Below are 23,122 nucleotides of genomic sequence, written 5' to 3'. Positions count from 1 at the left end.
CTCCCATTGTAACGGTGGATTTTTTCTATTTTCCTTGCAGTTGTCAATTTTTACTTATTTGTTAAGGTTCTATTTTTAGGTACATACTAGGACAGAATTAATCTTTTATTATTTTGTAGAAAGCATCTTTACCCTCCTAATAATTTCTTTTAAAGTATATTTTCCCTGATGTTAAAATAGCTGTACCAACTTTATTTTGGTTGGTATTTATCCAATGTATGTTTTTCTTACCTTCTATTTTTAATCTTTCTGTATAATTATGTTTTAGGTGTGATGCGTATAAAAAACATCTAGCTTTTTTTTTTCAAATTTTATCGATTCTGATAGTTTTTGTCTTTTAAATAGATATTTAGTCCTCTAATTTTATTCCACATATGGCAATGATGAGGGCCACAAATCATATAGTTACAGAAGTAAATATGGAGTTTCTAGTGTCTCGGTTCAATGTTTTTCCATTATGCAGGCTATCTCCAATAAGATAGAAGTCTCTTCTAAACAAACACATGTGAATACACAACCCTACACTATTTTTACTCTTTGCTATCCTACAGCAGTGTTGTCTAGTAGACTGATCTATGAATAATGCTGCCCTGTTTACCTGTCTTGTTTTGTACTGTATCTTCTAGTTGATTGCTTCATGACAATAATGCTTAGTGAGAAATCAGAACTGACTGCCAGCATTTTTGCTAAAGAGAAAACATTCACTAAATATAGTTAATATGCTGCTCACAGCATTGAAATTTAATTCTTGTCCTTAGGTTATATAATCTGTGCATGACTTCATGCAAATTATTGTACTATCTGAAGGTGGTTCTTCTCTTCTTTAAAAATATGAACAATTAAGAAAACAAAAATCTCACTCACTTGTTCTGTACTTTCTTTATTCGTTTTATTTTCCTCATCCTCTTCTTCCTCTGGTTCCACTGGAGCGGGAGTCAAAGATGCCACAAAATGCCACAGAATATCATGGAGAGAAGTTGTTTGGATGACATTACACAGAAGCCAGTTGAAAGCCTGAATAAATAACAGTTAAATGAGTCCAAGATAAAAAGAAAATATAAGAGTAAAAAATGCAGGTTTTTTCTTACTCAGAAACATAGTACCTCCATGGACTAAGTGTTTCAAGGAAAGATACTAGGAAGTCTGACCTTCATTTCACTGAAAGCACACTGAACTTGAAACAGTCACTAACTTTGGTCCTAATTTTAAAAATCAAAGTAATAAGAAAAATGATACTAATGAAATTCAATACTAAAATACTTTTTTGAACCATTTTTTGTTTCAAAAATGTTTTAATACTAATTTACTTAAGCACTTTTTTCCAACTTGCATTTAGGATCAACATAAAAGGTTTCTCAAGCTCTACACAAGCTACCACTACTTTAATGTAGTTGTATTATTCCCATCAACGAAGCGGGAGGTTATTTATCATATTTATGATAAAGAAAAAGGTTTACTATATACAAGTCTATGACACACAGCAATCCTATCACTTCCAGAGAAGAGACGCAGACAAGTTATATTATTCAATGTAATTCATCCCTTTGCAGGGTTAGTCTAACTGAAATGACATTACTATTACAAAAAGCTTTTGTAAAAAATAATATCAGGATTCAAATAAAGCAATATAGAAATAAATTTCTTTCTAATGCTTAAATATGGAAGTCTAAATTCATTTATATTCCTAAACTCAAGAGTTTAATTTTGATGTGAACACTTGATATTTTTTTAACTTGTCGCAATTTGTTTGGTAGAAGCGACATCATTAAACAGAATCATCATATGATTTGTATGCTCAATGAATCAATAACCCCAATAATGTATTCGTACCTCCATAGCAAAAACTCGACAAGCAGATTTCCTTAAGGCCTGTTTCATTGCTATTTCAAGACCTTCTAGATCATGATGCTGTATAACAAAAGCTAAAACTGGCCACTGGAAATTTCGTTCTCCTTTGGAAAGAGAGCTGTGCGCTGAGATTAGCCGGGAAAGCTCAGGAGATGGATGTCTCAGGAGAGAAGAACCAACTTCTATTAAAAAAAAAAAAAAAAGTATTAATTTTCATAGGCAATATATATGATTATTTAAGATGTTATTTAAATGTAACAGTATCTGGCTTATTCGCTTTAGAGCCTTTGGTATTTTGTTGTTGTTGTTTTGCATGTGACATAAATCATAATAACTTTAATTTTTACTGAGGCACAGAAAGATTAGATTTCCTAAAGTCATACAGCTATTAAGTTGTAGAGATGGGTTTTGAATCCAGGACTGATCCTGGATTCAAATATATCTCATCCCTACCATTTTCTAAAGGACTAATTTAGAACAAAGGTGTCTCAACAGAGCTCAAAAATATTTGTTAAATGAACCTATAAATCATTGGAGGATGCTCAGTATTTTCCTTGAAGACTGTCTATAAGATACAAAATCAGCTACCTATAAATACTAGGTAAGATCTTCATTTTAATAAGTGATCTTCTCTTCAGTTTCTTTCTTTAGTCTTGAGACAGAATCCACCAGCCCCAATTGGGGGCTGCAGATACTGGTTGGTCCAAATTATCTGACTCTTTTACTGATTAAGAGCTATTTAAATCTCTGAATGTTAACATCTATTTAGAGTAGTAATGGCTGTAAGAGTTAGAAAATTCTACTGGGAGTGAGAAGATAATTGTGAAAGTGTAAGTCATTAGAACTGCTGGTTCACTGAGGCTTAGAGAAAGGGATAATGGCAGCAACATTTGGGTTACACACCTAACAGGTAAGATTTTAAATATCTGTTCTTGAATGACCACTAAATGATCTCTGGGTGTCTTTTCCAACTGAGATGCAAAATTCAGAGAATAACAGCTATGTCACATAGAAGAAATGTCTACCACGAATTAAAATGAATCTATTTCTTTCCCTTCAAAAATAGAATTTAAAAAATATCTGTAAGTAAAATCACTTGGATCATTCAATCTTCCTTTTAATCTTTATATTTACCAGTGTCTCCGCTGTTAACTCTTCTTCTAGGAATGGCTTTAACTCGTGCTGGCAAAATGGAGTGCTGCTTATCATACTCAGAAGCGACAACTGAGTATGATCTTTGGAAGACAGTTCTCTTTGCGAGATCAGTGTCAGTTATGGGACTAGTTTCCAAACTGCAGATAAAACAAGAAGAACAGATAGGAAAAGTAAATGAAGTGAAACTGTATTTAGTTTATAATGCTACAGACAAATATGTGAAACTTTTCATGTAGAAAAACAGAAATTCAAAGCCAACTTGACATTCTCTCAAATACGGTTAACATTTTAATTGATTTTCGATCTGTATCTTAAAACTTTCGGTTTTCATAAATCTGCTTTGCATTTTAAATGAAAAAAAAGGGGGGGGGGTACCAAAAGCTCGAAGCTCCTGTCAGAATCAAAAGCACTGGTTAAAGCCATGTGTCATGACATTCAGGAAAAACAGGCGATGAAAGAACTGAACAGAAAGAAAATGCACATGTAAGTACAGAACGCTAATAAAATGGAAAGTGAAACGATTCAGTTTTCTTTGGTACTTGAGTGTTCTATTAGGGTTCTCATTCCTGGGACGTGCTGCCCAAAGTGTGTTGAGAGGTAACAAACTGACTTTCAGCATTAGAGTTAAATTATACTTACAGTCTATATAAGAATCCAGTGATTTTCATTCAGGTTTACATAAACTAACAATTTTCCTATTGACTACAGCGATATTAAAAAAGAAACACTTAAAACGTTAGGAGGATGGTTATATAACATCCTTCATTAAAGTGTTTTATAAAAAAGAGAAATACCTTCTCTTACTTTTTCTCTAAGACAAATTTGCAAACTATTCTTTTAATGTATTCTTTCAGCTGTTGCCTCATTCCAAATTGGGAAATTTTTGCTCACCTTGAATTCTGGAGTTGTTTCTTTTCCATCATTCAAGACAGGTTTGAATCCTATGGCCCTCAGTAAAGCTGATATATTCGCTAGTGTATAACTCCCTATTTTCTTTAGTCATCACCTCTCTAAGTTATGTACATTCTTGTTTGAATATATCATGAACATTATACACAAATGACTGGGTAAGTGTGCCTGGATGTCGGTTTGGGCTGTTTAGTTCCCAAATGACCAGAATATAGGGATATGTTAATTTAATTCACTTTCTGTATAGTGGTACTATAAAGCAGAAGATATTTGTTCTGCTTTCAGAGGAAGTTGATCAACTTAAAAAAAAAATGTTATACAACCTAAAAAATAATGAATAGTTCCTATACAAATGACTATGTTTGTGAAAAACTCAAGCAACAAAAGAAACCCCAAAGGAAGCAAAGACGACCATCATTAACTCAACCTCTGCTACCCTGGGCTAGATAATTCCTTGTTGTGGGGGCTGTCTTGTAGACTGCAGGATGTTTAGTAACATCCTTGGCCTCTAACCACTAGGATGCCCATTGAACTAGACCAGTTGTGAAAAACAAAAATGTTTTCAAACATTGCCAGATGTCACCTGGGAGGCAAAAATCATCGCCTGCCTCCCACCCCCATTGGAGACCAGATTTAATGGCTTCCTTATCCATCACCTTTTACAATAGCCTGAGTTTGCCAAGACTTCTAAGAATAGCTCAAAGGTGCTCCATTCCCTTATTTATTGGATGCCTTAGAATGTTTCAACCTGGTTGAATATAAAATGCTTGGGTCATAATTTCTTTTATTTAGAATTTTGTGAAAATTACACTTACACGTACGGTGTAATTTTATTAATCAATTGATCTGATTAATCCATAAATAGGTTCTAATGTCCCCAAGATCTTTTCTATTTGTCTAACTGGTTGGGTAAAACTTCTAAGCTAGTATTTTCTTGCTTTTGGAGCTTAAGAGATATTGTTTCATTTTTTTTTTTTTTCATTTCAAGTTGTTATAGGAAAGTCTGAAGTCAGTCTAACTTTTTCCTTTTGTAAGATGATGTGTTTTTCTCTGCACAGATACTTGAAAAAAAATTTTTCCCCTTTGTAGTTTCAATAACTTAAGCTATTTCTTACATGCACCTGTTATGAAAATTTCCTTTTAATCTGGAAATTCCATACTTTATTACTTTGGAACATTTCTTATTGTGGAAAATTATATTAAATAATTTCTTTTTATATTATATTTGTTGGTTTTTCTATTTCACTGAACAGCTATCCCTATGTTGGACTATCCTATTTTCATACTTATTATCGTGGCTCTAATTGCTATAATCTTTTTGTCCTTTTTCTCTTCATTCTTATCTCAAACTTTTCCTTCATGTCAATAATTCAATTTACTATTCTAAACATTATAAATTTATTATTCTTATAATGGTGTTGATTTGGTCTTCAGCCTGTCCTCTGCAATGTATCTTTTTCCCTCATTCTGCTTTTTATCTCATTCTAGCATTTGAGCTTTTGTTTTATTAAACTTATGTAATTATCGAGTTTTTCAGTACTACAGAATACTTAGGGAAATTTTCTTTTTATTTTCCTTGAGAGAGTTTTCTTCAAACTGGCTTCTTCATCTGACTTGCATGTCATACTATTTTCATTTTGCTAATGCTTAAAGTAGGCAGCTCTTTTTGATCTTCTATTTGTTCTAATAAAGTATGGGTGGGTTTCTCTAGATTTCCTCTCCCACAATATTTGACGCTTGTTTTATTTCCCTCCCAGAGAAAAACTGGAGACTTTACTGAATATTCTGTACCAGGAACCATTCCACCTAGTTGAATGTGTATCATGGCAGTATTCCCTGTGGCCGTGGATTGTTGATCTGCTTCAGTGTGCAGATGCGGAAAACAGGGTTCCCCAGGCGGTGTCCAACTTCTGTGACGCTAGTGATGATAGCAGGGGTCCCTACACTAGAGGATTCTACCTTGACTATGACATTCTATGAAACGCAGAATATTCTGTGATAGTTTTCATTTTACTATCTTTACCTAAAAGTTTAAGCCACTTGATTTTGATTGTGAGAGTTAAAAATAACTTGACATTATATTTATCAGTCTAGTCTCAAAATGGTTTCTAACTCTTAAAAAAAAAGTCTCCTTTAGAGACAATTTATTACTTTTAAAGATATAAAAGGCTGTACTATATTCTTTGGAGAAAATTTCAAGAGTAGCTCCAAAAAAATACTCTGATGAATAATCCACATAGTTGGGGGGAAAAGTTATAAGTATTTTCACTGGAAAAATATTCATTTGGATATATAGGTTCTCTTATACTAGTATATAATTGTAACTGTATAGTATTAACAGCATGGCATATCTTAATAAGCAAGATCTTTCTTCTTTCAGCAAATGACTTCCTTTCCAATGATATGTTCAGTTATTCATGAATGAAATCTTTATACTATTCTAAACTTCGCCTTTTCATTATCCAAGTTAGTCAATAAGTCAAATTGATTTTCCCTACAAAACATTTCTTTTTTCCAGCCTTTTTTCATAATCATTGTCAACGTAATCCAATTCTACACAGCTAACCAAAATCTTTGACTAAATTTATCAGATCCTTAACTGACTTCTAGGACTCTCTTTGCATTTTTATCATGTCATTCCTCCTCTAAAAAATCTCAGTAGTACCCTCCTTCCCTCTGAATTAAATTTACACACTTCTATTTAGTTTTCAAGGAGCTCTTTACTTTGATACTACCAAATGTAAGTGTGAGGGTGGGAGAGAGTGTAGAAGACGACCATAAGCAATAATCCAAGATCACGTTTATTTTCAATGTTACTTCTTCTATGAAACCTCTAAGCAAGCCTCAAAGTGATCCTTCTCTAGTCTGATTTACTACAGCACTAAATAACATAATATCATATAATAGAATGTTTTATCATCACTTCATTATTTGGTCTTTTCTCTCCAACCAGTCTGCCTCTGCAATCAAGGACGTTACTTCATTTATGTATGTACACTTTTTCTTACTGCTCTAATAGCTAGCAGAACTGACCCAATGTCCTTTCTGAGATGGAAGGATGTACAAAAGAACTTCTAGAGCATTTTTTTCCAGCTCAAAGTCTTTCTTCTCCTAAACACTGGCTATTCTACAGACAGGAGAGAACTCAGATACCTTGGTGGCATAGACTTCATATTGCTCTCTGGCTCTTCAAACACATTAGGACTTGCATCAGGAGTCACTGATATGTATGGGGCAGGAACAGATGTTGAACGTAGATATCTCATTTCATCCTGGAATAGGTTGTCATCTTGATAGCCTACAAAATTTTCATGGTGATGCCTGCATTAAATCAAACCAAATAAGTTAAGGTATAATTCCATTTTTAATTTCCTTTGTGAAAGTAAAAGCTGCACATGTAAATCTATAAGGGTGCAGTATTAAAATATCATGATGTAAGCAGGAGGACATAAAAGTCTGACAATTTTACATGTAGATATTCCAGGCATCACAGACATTTTAAATTGAAAGTAAAGCTCATTTTCTATCCTTTTGAGAGTTTTCTATCTTCCAGTGTTTTGGTGGATGACCTTGACAACTATTTAGGTGCCTAAACTAAAATATCTCAACCATGACCAGTTACTCAGGCCCCTGAATACTAGGTTTCCTCTACCAACCATTCTCTCTTATCTATCATCACTGCCTTGGGTTAGGCTCATGTTTCTTGCATGGACCACTGATATATAGGTAGTCACTTTTTTGATAGGAACATATAGAGGAGCCAAATTTGAGAAAGATTATAGCTATATGATTTGTTCCATGAGGTGGAGGAGTGTCCATTTTCCAGAGAGCTAAATATATAAAATACATAATTATTGTGTGCCAGCATTTTTATATTTTACAATTTGATTCTTTCCTTTTCAAACCGGGACAAAGAGTTGTTAACCTAAGTCTATCAAATGGTCTGACTAAAGCTAAAGATTTGTTGAATTAAGCATAGCTGATTTTCACCTCAGTTGTAAACGTATTTAGTTTCACATTTTCATTTCTGTTTCCCAATCATTTCAATAAAATAGTAAGTACAAACATAAAAACAAACAAACAAACAAACAAACACTACGTAACTCCACTATACAAAGCAGACAATATTGCCAAAATGGCGAGTCATGCCAGCAGGCAGTATTTAGAAATCTTCATTTGTCAGCTGTAGAAAAAAATCTGAATTTCTATGACATATTGTTTTAGAGTGTCACTTTTTAATGTATAAAAGTGCAGTTTTTAGCACCCAAGTCCAATATAGGAAAATAGCATACTATTAACAGACTTCTCTCCATCTTCACTTATACCCTTTTATTCAGTTCCCACATGCGTAGCTGAGTGACCACCTACACGCAAGCCAGTTCATAGATTTCCCTGTTTAAAATTATTCCATTGTTTTCTCAACGGGATAAAATCCAACCTTCGCATGGGCGACAGGGCTCTGCATTACACAGTCTTGGGTAACCACTTCTGGTGGAATTTCATATATTCCTCCCAGTAGCCAATGCTTTAACAAGCCTGTGATTCCTAACGTGTGTAATGCTATTTTATCGCCTGTGTCTTCATACACGTGATTTACTCTGTCAGGAACTGCTTTCCTCCCATTACCTGCTTGGTCAACTTCTTTTTATCTTTCAGGACTCTAGGAAAGTATCGGCTCTTCTGGGGAACTTTTCCTGACTTCCTTGGGAAGATGCAGAAACTCTCCATCTTTTATGCTCTGACAACATCCTGTACATACTTCTATTATCGTACTCATCACATAACATTTAAATATTTCATTTACATGTCTGTCTTCCCACTAGTGTGAGAACACAGAGAAGACAGGATTTTATTATAATCATCTTGGTGTCTTCAAGGTCTAGCACAAAGTTGGTAACCAGTTGGTATTCATTTAAATGCCACAGAATGAATAATTTTAGAAAATGAAGTCTTTTTCCACTTTAGCATATCCTGCTATTAACAGAATGAAGTCAGTATACCAAAGAGTAAAAGACAGCTAAAGTCTTACTTTCTAAGACATATATTGTATTAATAATAATAATAATACAAATTGACATAGTATTTACAGGTTTTTTAAAAAATAATACCTACTACCACAAAGTGTACCCTACCAGTCAATGTTGGTCAAGGCAACTCAGAAAACGAACTCCTGGAGTCTCCTTATTGGGCACAATACGTACTACAGCATGGGTATTCAGAGTATAATATTAGTTAATCAATGATAGCTGTTAATCCAAAGTGATTAAATAAAACGAGCAATTTATGTTACCTAGCTAAGGTCTGCAGGTAGAGACAGGGCATTTTCACGGGAAGATCCTCAGAGATGCCCTCTTTCACGCTGGGAAGCTGGGACTGGAATGGCTTTGCAGGATGGTAACACAGAATGCTCGGCTCCGCCGCGCTGCTCAAAGACAGCAGGAACAGGGCGTTTGCTTTAATCACCTGGTGAGCTTCCATAGTGGGCAAGGCACGAGGTGTCTTGACTTGCATCGGCTTCCTCCTAGATTGTTTGACCTGGCAAAGAAAAATTTGTAGTGATCTTTTCCTATTCAAGTTCTTAAGTTCTTAATCTAAGTATATTGAGTTTCTAATAAAAGTTATTAAACACTTGTAGAACCATTTAAAAATAAATGATTACCAAAAATGACATTCACTTCATGCTTCTCTTGAAATGAATGAAACTATACTGAATAAAAACTATATTCCTTTTCTTTCCTTGGGAAAATTAAAAACCTGACCAGTAAAATCGAAATGTAACTATTTTTAAAAAAGAGTAAATAATCTGTGTGGGTGCGTATAAATTCTGCAGTAAGCTTTAGTTAGGTGTGCTACTAGTGTAAGTGATCTTGAGATTCCACGAGACTTATAACATGATTAGTGATTAAGAAAAAGAAAGAGGAGATAAAGAGTAGAAAATGAAAAGAAAAGAGAAAGAGAGAGTTAAGACAGAGGAAAGTGAAGAGGGAAAGCTGCATATATGCGCAGAGTAGTAAAAATGAAGAATTAAACAATAAACGTTTGTCAATACGGCACATGTGCCATAGGTCAGCTGTTCTGTGTTATTCCAAGATATAACTTATTTTTGTAATAAAAACAGCTGGCCTAGTACAAATATCAAATTTGTATATTATTCCTGTTATAAAGCTGATCTTTAATATCAGCTCTGTGGAGTCAGAATATGATCATAAAAAGAAACTTTTATAAAGTTTATTCTTGTCATTAACGGTGTAGCCAGATTAAAAATACCTTTTCCCTCGCGGCAGCCTGTTTTTCACGGAGGTATTTTTCTCTACAGCGATCACATACCAGGTACCAGGTGCTTCCTCCTATGCCACCGTCACCACAGTTTCCAGCCCATCCTCCACAAAAATGCCCAATGCTATTGTAACCTTGTCCGCCAGCATACCGGCCACAACCTTGAAACAAGAACAAAAACAAATACTCAATACTTTAAGTGTCCTTAGTCATCTGATCATTGCCACTTACACATTAATGACAGATTTACCTTCTCAAAGTAAGCAAAATCTTGAAGCAAGTATTTTTTTTTTTTCCCCCTTTCTGGCTATTAACCATATCAGAAAAATAGCATGCTTTACTAAAAAGTAATCAAATGATGCCTAAAATACTCCACACAGGCAGATGAAAGGAGATGTAAGAAGTGGGGACATTTAGATTTATTTTAGTATGTCAATAAAATTAAACAAAATAAGTATAAAATGTTCTGTAAGAATGATGTATTTTAAGGAATCATATTTTCTAAAAGCTCTTAGTATAATATATAACAGAGAAAAAAATTAACCAAACTTATACTAGGTGAATTTTGGAATGCTAAGCAAGTGTTACAGAAATCCTTACATTTATCTCAAACACAATTTTGTGATGAAACAGTTACTATCACTTCTATTGGAAAATGCCCAAAGAAATAAGTTCTCTTACTTTGCAATTTTGGCCAGGAAAACACTAAAATCAAAGGAGACCTAATATTGAGATCTTTCCTGAGCATATAGACATGTCGTTATTTCTACTCTGTGAGACACCTTAATAGCATCTTTTGGATAACACATAAAACATTGAAAAAATAATCAATATTTAAGAATGTAATCCATTTAGATAAAATAGTACTAAATTGCCTTACCGCCATATTAGCAGAATTTCTTTACCTATTTTTCATAAAAACCTATATTGACAATGCACTTTAAAAGTTACATCATAAGATACTATAAATTCTTCACAAGTTTCCCTGTTTTTTAACATAATTTAGACAACAGCTCAAGTCAGAAGTTACGTAGTTCATTTTTTTACAAACACTACTCATATATATATATATCCAATAATATCATTTACCTGGGTGAGCTTGCCTCATGTGATATGTCACTGGGTATGGATGTGACTCCCCACACAGCTCACAGATGGTGTCTTTCTCTGGGCCTCCTACTGCCAGCTGGGCCATCTCACCAAATAAATTACCCCTGGGCCGAACTTCTGCCTTTTCTTTTTTCTTTTTCTCTTTTTTGGACTTCTTATTCTCTTTTTCACACTCTTTCTTTTTAAGGACTGCACAAGAACCAGGACTTGGAAAAATCATATTCTGGGAAGCTGCTTTGATAGTAGCCAAAGAGATGTCTTCCCAAAAAGCCACTAAGTGTTGTAAAGTTAGGGGAAGAGGAGATTTAGATTTCATTGGGTGATGCATGGACATTTCAAAAGTGGCCTCGGTTTTCCCATCCTCACATTTCTCATGCAGAGGAGGTTCCTTAAGCATAGACAACACCTTATTCTTGTTGATACTACCCATTTTAGATATATCTGGTCCATGAGGTGCAATATTAAACATATTCAGTGCAGATGATATTTCCAGTGAGTGTCTATTTTTTAATTTGGTTTCCTTTTCTTCCGTAGGCTGTTGACTGTTTAAACTACTTCTTATAGGAGCATGTTCTTTAGAAAGTTCAGGATTAAATTTTAAGAAAGAAGAACAAGCCATTGCATCGTGTACTATGCCTTCATGCCACAGGAAAGAGGCAAAGACCGCTCTGGCACACTCAGCCACGGAGGGGGACATGGCTTGCTTGGCTGGCTCGACAGGTTTGGATCCATCTCCTTTGAAGAGAAAGCTAGATTTTTCCTTTTTGGGCCTGGTGTGCCTGTTAGCACATTTTCGACTTATTTTGGGGGATGCTCTTATGTCCTGTTCATCTTTCAGTGGGGCTTTTCCTATGCTGAAATGGACTTTATTGGAACCCTCGTCCACGCTCTTAAATTCACTGCTGTCGTCACAGGCACTATCTGTTAGACTGTTTGTTTTTAAAGTACTTGAGGTGCAGACTTCCACCACCTCACTGTGCAGGTTTTCCTGCACCACATGGGGAGAAGGAGCCCTATTTTCGGATCCGGGTGACTCTTTTGAATCCTTTGGTACTGGTTTTGGTTTCGGTGATGTTGATCGTCCCCTTAATGGTTCTGTGAGGGGCATTTTCTTCTTGCGGAGGGTGTCTGGATCAAGTGTGTAAGAGTCTGATTTGGAACGTTCTCGAGGAGGATCAAGTTTTGCCTTAACAGGAGCAGTGCTTTTCTGAGGTAGATTTTTATCATGCGGTGAGGAGGAGCGTGGAGAACTAGCACCCGATGGGCTAGACCTGTTGTTGGTTGGGAGAGTCTTTGGCTTAGGAGAAGATGACCGAGAACCTGGTCCTGGGGATTCAGCTCTGAGGCTAGAAGACATCCGCCCATCAGATTTCAGGGTCTGCAAGGTGTTATGGTTGGGTGACAGTGACCTACTATGAGAATCTGACCTCAGCTTTGCAGCATCAGATTTCAACATGAGGGATTCACTAGCGGATAAACCCTCCGTCCCCCTTGGCTTCTTCTGATCAGCTGTAGTCCGGCTCATACGTCCATCAGGTTTAAGTGATCTGCTGTGTTTGGAGGACAGTTCTGATTTTCCTGATGTAGAAACTGGTCTAGAAGACGTCGAGATAATTCCTCGGTCACCTGTATGATCCATTTCATAGTAAAATTTGTTAATAAAATTATAACTTATGGATAATTCAGTCACAAAACACTGAAATATAAAATATAGCTAAAAATTTGAGGTTGCTTGTCACAGATAAAAACATTTGAAGAATAAAGGGGAAAAAGGAAATATTTCTCATAAAATTTCTACTACTACACAACTCTTTCCACCAAAAACAATCTTCATGGATGTAAAATAGACAACAAATAGTACCTATGCACCAGTGTGGTTATCTGTCATATGTGAACCTCGGCCTTAGTACAATAATTAACGAGAAATTAAATTTAGTGATAGACTAGAAAGAAAAGAACGTACCTAAATTTTTTGGAATAAAAAACTATGAAAACCTGAATTTTTAAATATAAAGTATATTTCCAGTTAAATGATACCTCACTTCCTTAATAAGGTAATAGTGCAGAATCTTGTTGAATTAGGAAACCTAATTTATAAATAGATACGTTTATCATTTTCAAGTATGCAAATAAATACAATTAGTCTAATAACGAGCTGCTTAAAAAACACTCTATTCGAATGACTGGTTTAGAATAATTTGTAAATAAATACGAATGCCCAAAGGTTATTATTTAATTACATGAAATTCAGGCAGTCTATTTTAATAAACAGATTCTATTCTAAAAGATTATTTAGTTCACTCTCTTAGCTGTTAGAACTCAAGCTTGGTCCCCTTGGAAAAAAGAGGATCCTCAGAATTAGTAGTGTAAGTCTGAATTGTGGGGGTCTTGAAATAGAAAAATAATAAAGATGGAAAAAGTATTCTACCTCTTTTGGAGCCAAAACACTAGATATTTCTGCATGAACAACTTCTTTTTTTCCTTTTTTCTTTTTCTTTTTTGTATCCAGACCCTCATTCAGTGTCTCCCCTTCTTATTATTTCATACTTTGCTTTGAGCCAGGTCGCCTTTGTCTCCAGTAAATAGTATAATCTACAGCATTACCTTCCCTCCCTAAGATAAAACTACTCTTAGTGCAAGTGTTATTAGTCAGTTCTTGGGAAAAAAGCAATCTGATTAGACTAATTCATGTCGTATGAAAAATTGAAAATCCATAAAGCTTGCTAGAAGTATTTATATATTTCTAAAAAGGGTACCTAGTAAATTGAGATGCATCTGTTGGCTAACCAGGTATTTCTTTTTTTATTTTTGGAAAAGAGATGTGAATAAATTTGAATAACATTATGATCTAGCTTGCTTGTGTGTGTGTGTATGCACACAAACACACTTGTGTGTCTGTAGTCACACTCTGATTATCTATAGGTCAAGACAGTACTGCCAGAGAATCTGCTCTCCTAAGGGAAGGTCCATGAGCACTGGAATTTTTGTCTATTACTCTTCACTGATGTAATGTCAAAAACGGGTCCTGGGATATAGTAAATGTTCAATAAATATCTGTTGAATGAGTAAACGTATTCTTATTTTCTTAATGTTCTTAATGTTTTTATCTCTTGCTAGTCTCAAATCTTGATTCTCCTCAAAACCACTTTTTCCAATCATGTTTCCCTTCAAGGCCACAGGGTAGAGGAGACAGTAGCCATTGTTGTTTAAGGGTCAGAAACTTGCAAGTTGAGTAATTCTGTAGTAAAATAACAAAGTATGGCAAATGGCCAATTTAAGGCATGCTGGTGAACTGAATATTTCTTTTAACTGCAACATGCCAGTGTTTAGAATAATTACCCTCATTCTTTGGATGAACAGAACTACTAAATATAATGCACTTCCATTTCTTGCAATTCCTTATTGTTCTATCATGGATTTCATTTATTTTATATGTTTTCTATTTATAAAAGCAGTTAAAGAGACTGGGAAATAGGAGAAAAGAGGTGAAACGGATCACAATGTAGAAAAAGATCACAAATACCGTTTTGATAGAGCACAAATGAAAAGATGTTACGATCTCGACAAGTGCTCTCAAGTTGCATAAAAGCAGTTTAAGAAATTGCTGCCCATCTTTTCGCCTAGTAATAGATCCATAGAGCAAAATTTATTTAAAAATATATTGAATTTGGTAGAATTAAACATCAGCCTTGTCCTTTCCACTGCTTTTGAGTGTGTGAAGTTTGGATTACTGGTTATTTTGTTACTGATCTGATAGCTCGATATGACTTCACCATCGCATTTATCTAGCGAGCTGAACCATACATAATGGTGAATCTAGACAAATAAGTAGTATTTTATATCTGTAACACCTCTCTCTAAAATATCAATTCGTGAATTGAAGATTTGCTTTTTAAATTAATGATGTGCAATGACCCATAAATAAAATCTCTGTGATTGGTTGAACAATGGAATCTTTCAAATATCAAGAGCACCACTTGTCATATGGTAGCAAAAGCATTAGAGAGCATTGGAGAGTGTCGGTGTTTGTATACCTTACTGCTACACTTTGGTAGAGGTGAATATTTTAAGATCTGTAAGTGGTGATAGTTGGATTCTAAGTGTGTGATAGTGGTAACCCATTGGAGTACAGGTGGATAAAAAATGTAGAATTATTTCTTTCTGAGACTTACTTATCATATTAGAATTAAATTCTTTTGAAGAATTTACTTTAATGTTTTTTAAAAGGAGTATGTCAAGTTTGTTCAGTGTGGTAAATCTATATGATAACTGATGTTTATCTTCTTCATTTGGATCTCTAAAGTTCTGAGATATGTTGTAAGTATTACTAACAATTGTCATGTAGTGGTTGTTTGAAATATCAATAAACATAAACACTTTGTTAAAAATCTTCAGATCATACATAATACTTTCGCATTCATTGCTTAATTTAGTTTAATGATTATATTTATCATAAATAAGTTTAAGTAATAGTGACAAAATATTTTCTAAATATTTTGAAAAAAAGTGAATCGAATAGAAATTTAACACATATAAATAAATTAGCAAACGTATGAAATATTAAGTGTTTATTCATTACTGACCTGCATAATTGTTTTCATTCCAAAACTGTAAATCAAGTTATATGATATCGCACTACAAAGTACCATAATACTATACTGTAATATGATATGCCATAATATAGAGTATATATCAGGTTATATAATACAACATACTAAGAGATCATATTCTATAATATTATTTATTATACTATCATATAGTATCACTGTCAACTATACATAGAAGTAAAACTGTTTTACTCATTTCTAAGAAAAAAGAAAATTAATAATTACTTAAAAAACTTATGCAGTACATTAGCCACTATTATGCAATGTTTTGATAAAATTTTCTTAAAATACAGGATTTTAAAAGTTTAAATATTAAGACAATATGTGAGTAGGTATGTAAAGTATTTTAAAAGACTAAAAGTGTATTTTTAAATTGTCTAAAATTTTATCAGTTGTCAATATAGTTTAAACATTATTAAGTTTAAAATTTTTAAACTATATGATTAAGAAAATGCTATAAGAAGATTCATGACAGACAGGGCAGGTATGTATGTATGTATGTGTGTGTGTATGTGTGTGTGTGTATATATACATATACACACACACATACATACATAGATACAGACACATACACACACATACACACACACTCACACAAACCCTGATAACTAAGTTAAAAAGAAAACTTTAAACTAATTATCAAAGTATTTCTCATAAAAAACTAAAATAGGAAAATAATTTTCACATTAACAGAAAAATAAGTTTAAGATTAACCTGTCATATAAGATAGTATATTCTTATGGATCACAATGTGCTTTATTACTTATATACATATCATCTTGTTTTGATGATAATGATTTTATAACTCCCCAAAGTTGTAAAATTATAAAAAACTCCCCATTTATTTCTATATACTATCTATTTTATTTTTTAAGACCTCATATAAGGTTTAAAATTAAGGGCAATATTTAGCCAACAGCTGTGGTAAACATGTATATCAAGATAATCAGTACTATAATAGTGAACAGATATATCACAAATTATCCCAATATATAAAAATTTAAATAAAATGCTAAACTTTAATATTAAAAATGGAATGGGATGAAAATGAGTGAAGCGAACTAAAACTTCTTTACTGAAACCTCCTACGTTCATTAAGAATGGCCCATCCATGGATGCACACATACCCACCCTTCAGTTTGTGAGACAGAGATGAGAGAGCAGAGGCAGGCCCAGCTACACCATAATTTTTGTATATGCGCTCACGAGAAGCAAGGCTGCGAGATGAAGATTCTACAGTGGAAAACATTGGCAAAGAAGCAGCACAGATTCAATAGAAAAAAAACGTAGCAGAGAACACAAGCAGAAACAAAGCATTTCAAATGGTATGTGCGACTATTAACTGTTCTTAAAAAGTTTATATTCTGCTAAATTTTTCAACAAATTCATATTTCTCTAAAATTAAAACTGAAAACAAAGGTCAAATTAATTAATTTGGATTAATAAAGATAGCTCCAAATGTGTTACCTTTAAAGTTAAGTAAGGCTCAAAGTTCTGATAAGTCAAATTGGAACATTTCTTTTTAGATTATTACTTCTTCGGACTTGATTTTCTTTAGTTTGGTTCTCATTTACTTATAAATAGAAGTTTATAAATAAAAAAAAATTCTTTTTGGTAAATATTAAGAGATAAATGTTACTTACAGTTTAACCTACTGTCACATGGTTTTCTGTATGGACACATGACTATCAATTTTCCAGTATGTATCTCAGAATGGACCCAAGATGCATTTATGGTTGATTACTATTGAGTCCATCTTCAGTGAAAAAAATGTAAGTACTTATCTCAGTAATCTTATTACTGAAATACCTAACTTGTTTATAAAGTTTCAAAACACAAACAAAGCAAGTTTATGTCACTGAGAATGTTAGACACATTTGTGATTTACCATGCAAAAAAAGAAATATTTAAACAATTTACCTTTTTGAAAAGGAATAATAAAATCTTTAAAGTGCAGTCTTTTAAAATCAGTATTCTAAAAAAAATCTAAATATTAAAGAAATCCATCTTATTTAAAAATTTTAACTTATGGCAGTTAAAATAAATGCAATTAATGAGCTAAAATAAATTCAAGGAATGAGATAACTTTAATATTTTTAAGTAAAAAACTGAAAACAATAGACTTATCTCAGAACAAAAGTAAAAGTTGACTAATTTATTATTGTGGCCAAGATTAAAGGTAAACTAAGGTAAACTACTCATAAAGCAAAAAGTCATTCCGTGTAAGGTACTGAGTATCATACATCAAATAGTATTCTAGGCATTGAGAATAAAATGGTGAACAGAAATAAAGTCCCTGCTCTTATGGAGCTTATCTGCAGGTGGAAGAAGAAATGAACAAATAAAGTATATACTTGATCAAGTGGTGATAAACTTGGGAGTCATAAGCATGTGGCGCTGGGTAACTTTCCATGCCTGGATAACACCACTTAGGGAGTGAGGTCTAGAAGACGGCAAAGCCGTGGGACACTCCTACGACTACAGAAAAGAGGAGGATGTAGAGAAGGGAATGGAAATGAACAGTAGATGAGGTAGGAAATACCTAGCAGGCAAAGGAAGGTGTTTCAAGAAAGAAAGAGGTCCAGTCTGTCAAACACTGCCGATAGATGAAGTAAAATGAGATCTTAGAATTGACAACTGAACTTTGCAAAACAAGTCAAAGACTAATTAGAGCAATTTCTGTTGATATGGACAACTGCAGGGATACCTTGCAGTGGATTCAAGAGAGGATGACAGGAATAGATGGACAGATGTGACATACATGAAATTCAATCATCATCATATAGGTTAAAAAAAAATTAAATTTTTAAAATTTTTGGGCATCATTCTTTCTGATGCTCTTTAAATATCACATAATACATAGTCTATAACTCTCATTAAAAATATCAGTTAGGAGGGTGACAGCTTTTAATTCAATGGGAATTCAAAGCGCCAATGTAAGAATACAGTCATGGCTTGGTTGCTAAAATCTATGAAGAATGGGTTTTGCAGGAAGATACAAAGCAGGAAATCAGAATACTATCTTAATTGGAACCATCTATAAACATAATATGTTAAACTACAAGGATACTTGTAGGGTAAGATGTTAGAGGTTTAAGGACAAACTCCTGGAAAAGGTTTTGAAGCCAATATGTTACAAAGTCTAGAGAGACTGGATTCCTAGGTATGATTCAGAATAAACAATAAAAAATTTTTAAAAGTCTAAAAAGGTTATTGCTAAATTCCTAAAGAAATTAAGCTGTGACTACAGACTATACTTGTGCTATGCATTTTAACTTTTACAAAATTTGTTCATGATTAAAGATACTTTGATACAGTTAACTTTTTAAAAGATTTATATTTTCAATTTAAAAAGGGAAACAACCCTTAGGAGTTATGTTGATAGCTATACAGTATCGCAGCATAATAGATATATCCATAATTCTAGCAAATGCACCAGGAGAAAAACAGAATCATGTGAATGCTAAAAGAACTAAAGACATGGAATAAGACCTGAAAATTATTTACATAATGTTAGTATACTAAGTGAATTATAAAAGGATAAAAGCTAGAATAAAATTTCTTTTTCTTTTTGTAATTTCTAACTTAAGGATAAAATAAAAATAAGCTTTTCCTTAAAATCTGCTTTTTGTTTTATTGGTATTAGGTAAGCATTCCATCTTTCAAAATAAAGCCAGAAAATTGGACATCATTCTAGACTGGGTTCCACAGTGATTAGCACGTCCCGTGCATTTTACTGCCTAAGTATTTCTAAACATGTTCTCTTTTCCTATATTCCCACTGTTATTTACCTTAGATTAAGCTCTACTCAGCTTTTCTCTGGACTCCCTGCCTCTAACATTCTCCCTTTCTCTAGGACCTTTTAAATAATATTTTCAGCTGTCTTTCACAAATGTAAAACTGATCATATCACCCTTTTGTTTAAAATTCTGTAGAACTATATATTTCCTTCATCTGCTGCCTTCATTTGATTCACTTTCCTTACAGGATAAAGACTAAACTACTAAGTATGGTTTATAATACTCTTCATGATCTGGCCCCAGCTTCTCTGGTGTAAAGAAACTGCCATTCGGGGACTAACACTCTGAGCTACAAATATATGAAGTTTATTAACTGAATCACTGTTCTCTAATGATCAAATGAGCTGATTCATATGAAGTCATTAAAATGATGCCTGTCATATGATAAAAGTATTAGCTATTACTATTTCATATCTTTTCTTCTTTCCTCAAGTTATCAACACACTCTCCACATACATGCTAACTCTGGGCTGCTGCTGATGGCTCCCTTTTTTACTGAGAAAAACAAACAAACAAAAGAACATTTTCAAACTCCTAACACTATACTTCTTTTTTCTCCTGTTACGATGGATAAATTATTTGTGCTTCTACTTAGCCAACCGTTCCACTTTGCACTAGATCTCATCCCCTCTCCTATGTGAGAATATTGTTCCAGTAAATCTTTCTCCAGCATCATCAATTTTTCTCTATTGGATTATTCTCTTTAGAACACAGCCTTGATGTTATTTTTTTTCCCCCCTCAATAAAAAACAAATAAAACAAAAACCTCTCCAGATCTCACATCTTTTCTTTGGGTTTCACTTTGTTTTTTCTTTCCCTTTATAGTAAATCTTGACAGATTTATCTATACTCATTGTTTCCAATTCTCTTTCCCTTTTTCTCTAGAACCACTCTAATCAAGCTTAGCATCTCACTCTATTGAAGTTGCTCTTATCAACCAATGACACATTGCTAAATCTGATGGTCTATTCTCAATTCTAACTTTATTTGACCCTCTAGTGACATTTGATAGAGCTTATAATTGTCTTCTTTACTTGGCTTCCAGAAATACCACAGTCACTTGGTTTTCTTCTTATCTCTATGTCCATTTCTCAGTCTCTCTTGCTGATTTCTTCTAGTCCCTCCCATCTGTAAACACTAGAGTGCCCCCCAGGGCTCAGTCTTTAGGCTTCCTCTTTTCTATCTAGACCTACTTTCCTCCAACTTTAATCCACCTTATGGCTTTAAACAGCACTTATATATAACAATCTTAAATTATTCTGCTATAAGCCAATGGACTCCCAATTTATATCCTGAATTCCAGGGTCATAGATCCTTCTCAATTTGATATCTCTACTGAATTACACGGAATCTCAAACTTAACATATCTGGGATAGGTTGTTTGCAAACATGGCTACAATTATTCCTATCCATGTATTCAGGCACCTTTACAGAAATTTTATTTAAGAAGTGAAGTCTATTTCTCCATAGGTTCACCTTATGTCTCACTTTGACCAAGAGACGGTGGCAGATGTAACACGCTGTGTTAATTTTGGTCTAAGCCTCAAAAGATTGAGCATCTCTTGCTTAGATTCCAGCAATGTCCACACCAACAAACCCAGGTTAGCATGCTTAATGATGAGACACTTGGCTCAATCACTCCTTTCATGCCAACCAATGCCCAGCCAACCTCCTGAGGTAAAAATGCTTAGCTGACGTACAGATGCAGGAAAGAAATCAGACAAGACCAAAAGAATGACCTAGCTGAGCTCAGTCTATTCTGCCAAACCGCAGAATTGTGAGCTAAATAGTGTTCATTTTAAGTAGTAAGTTTTGATGTGGTTTGGTATGCAACAGTAGCCTACCAATATAATGTCCAAAATTTAGCCTTTGTTATTGCTCGCCAAACCTAGTTCTCCAGGAGTCCTCACAGTAAATGAAAATTAGTCTTCCAAACGCCTAGGCAAAAAAACTTAGATTCACCCTTTACTATTCCGACTTTCTCATTGCCTATTCAATCTGTAAGCAAATCCTGTTGATTCTCCTTCAAATTGTATCCAGTATTACACAATTTACTACTACCTCTCTGGCTACTACTCTGGCAAAGCCACCATCATTTCTCACCTGGATTACTGCAAAAGCCTCCCAAAGTGGACTATTTGCATGACTAGGGACCAGCGCTTAGAATGCTGTGACACATGGGTGGTGCCCAATAAACCTTTGTTGATTCCATGGGTCTCTGTAACTAGTTCCTGTTATTCTCACAGTGGGAAAACTCTTATAATGTTCTTCCCCTCCCCTATTATTGCCTGATAAATTCCTAAGTCCTTCAGATTCTGATTAGGGGCTACCTCTTTTTAAACTACCTTCTCCTAGCTGAGCCAGGAGTTTTTCCTCCTATAGCTCTCTTGTATCCCGTGAATATTGCTCCTGCAGCACTTAAGGCAATGTCATCATTTTTTTCCCCCATTCCTTAATTTTTTTTTTTAAACATGCTGCCTTGTACAATATTCCAAAACCCCCTCAAGATTAGTGATGATATTTTCTTTACCTATTGGTCGCTATTACCTAGCATAGATTCTTAATAAAAGCAGGTGAACAGATGATGGAAGACTGAATAACCCATCTGAAGAAAGATAGTAATGAAGGGTGGAATAAATGTAGTAGCCAATAAGGAAAAGGGGGCAGAGGAAGAGATAAAAAGTCAAATTTAGTCAGGAGGAAGCAAACAGATGTCCTAGGAGATCTTCTCTTAAACAGCAGCACTGTCTTTGGTTTGAATTCCTAGAGAGAGATGGATGGTTGATGGAGAAAATGCTGGTGATGAGGCAGAGGAAGATGGGCCAACATTTCATACCACAGGGAAGAGGCAAAGCTGAGTGAAGATAAATTCCGGCCCATTACTAAAAAGATAAGGATTTATAGGGATGCTAGAGATGTTAGAGCCAAAACTAAACAAATATATTGGCTGTTATGACAGATGCTATAGATTCGAGTGTGAAAAATTTAATTGAACTTGAATATTTGAATAAGAGCTGACCCTGATTTCACAAAATCTTTGTTGAAAATCGGCACATTTATCTTTAAAAAATTATAAAAAGGAAAAGGATCTTAGAAATCTGCTTAATGTCACAAAACCAGTGGGAGAAAGAACAGAGACTACAAAATACAGGGCTCCTAAATTAAGTGTTCGTCTAGGCCACGCCTTCACATCAGGCAAGGATACAAAGGAACAGATTCTGTGGTGCGCCTATAATCCCAGACAGATATGATCTCTAAGTCGAAACCTCCCTTGTCCTTTTTGAAATTCCTTCCTGCAACTCATTCCACAGAGAACAGACTGCTCTCTCTGAGACTGGTTTCTTCCAGTCTTCCCTGGAGCATGAGAGATAAGTGCTTATATCAAAAGTCAATAATGAGACTAACAGATAACATTTA

General features: G+C 34.2%; 1 protein-coding gene across 12 annotated transcripts in view; it reads right to left on the bottom strand.

Moving 5' to 3' along the window:
* MYCBP2 (MYC binding protein 2) overlaps nt 1–23,122 on the bottom strand; it is a 232,740-nt gene that overhangs the window by 29,226 nt on the left and 180,392 nt on the right. For all 12 annotated transcript variants that reach the window (XM_016149329.2, XM_016149321.2, XM_016149322.2 and 9 more), the window contains 7 exons: nt 11,278–12,924; nt 10,180–10,349; nt 9,203–9,447; nt 7,066–7,233; nt 2,983–3,140; nt 1,831–2,030; nt 865–1,014 (listed from right to left, as the gene is read on the bottom strand). In XM_016149329.2, the coding sequence (XP_016004815.1) occupies nt 865–1,014; nt 1,831–2,030; nt 2,983–3,140; nt 7,066–7,233; nt 9,203–9,447; nt 10,180–10,349; nt 11,278–12,924 (2,738 nt within the window). The remainder of the gene's footprint in view (nt 1–864; nt 1,015–1,830; nt 2,031–2,982; nt 3,141–7,065; nt 7,234–9,202; nt 9,448–10,179; nt 10,350–11,277; nt 12,925–23,122) is intronic.

The sequence above is a fragment of the Rousettus aegyptiacus genome, unplaced genomic scaffold (genome assembly GCF_014176215.1).
Source record: "Rousettus aegyptiacus isolate mRouAeg1 unplaced genomic scaffold, mRouAeg1.p scaffold_m13_p_11, whole genome shotgun sequence".
NCBI lineage: Eukaryota > Metazoa > Chordata > Mammalia > Chiroptera > Pteropodidae > Rousettus > Rousettus aegyptiacus.
Note: the sequence above shows the minus strand (reverse complement) of the source record. Positions and strands in the feature narration are given on the sequence as shown.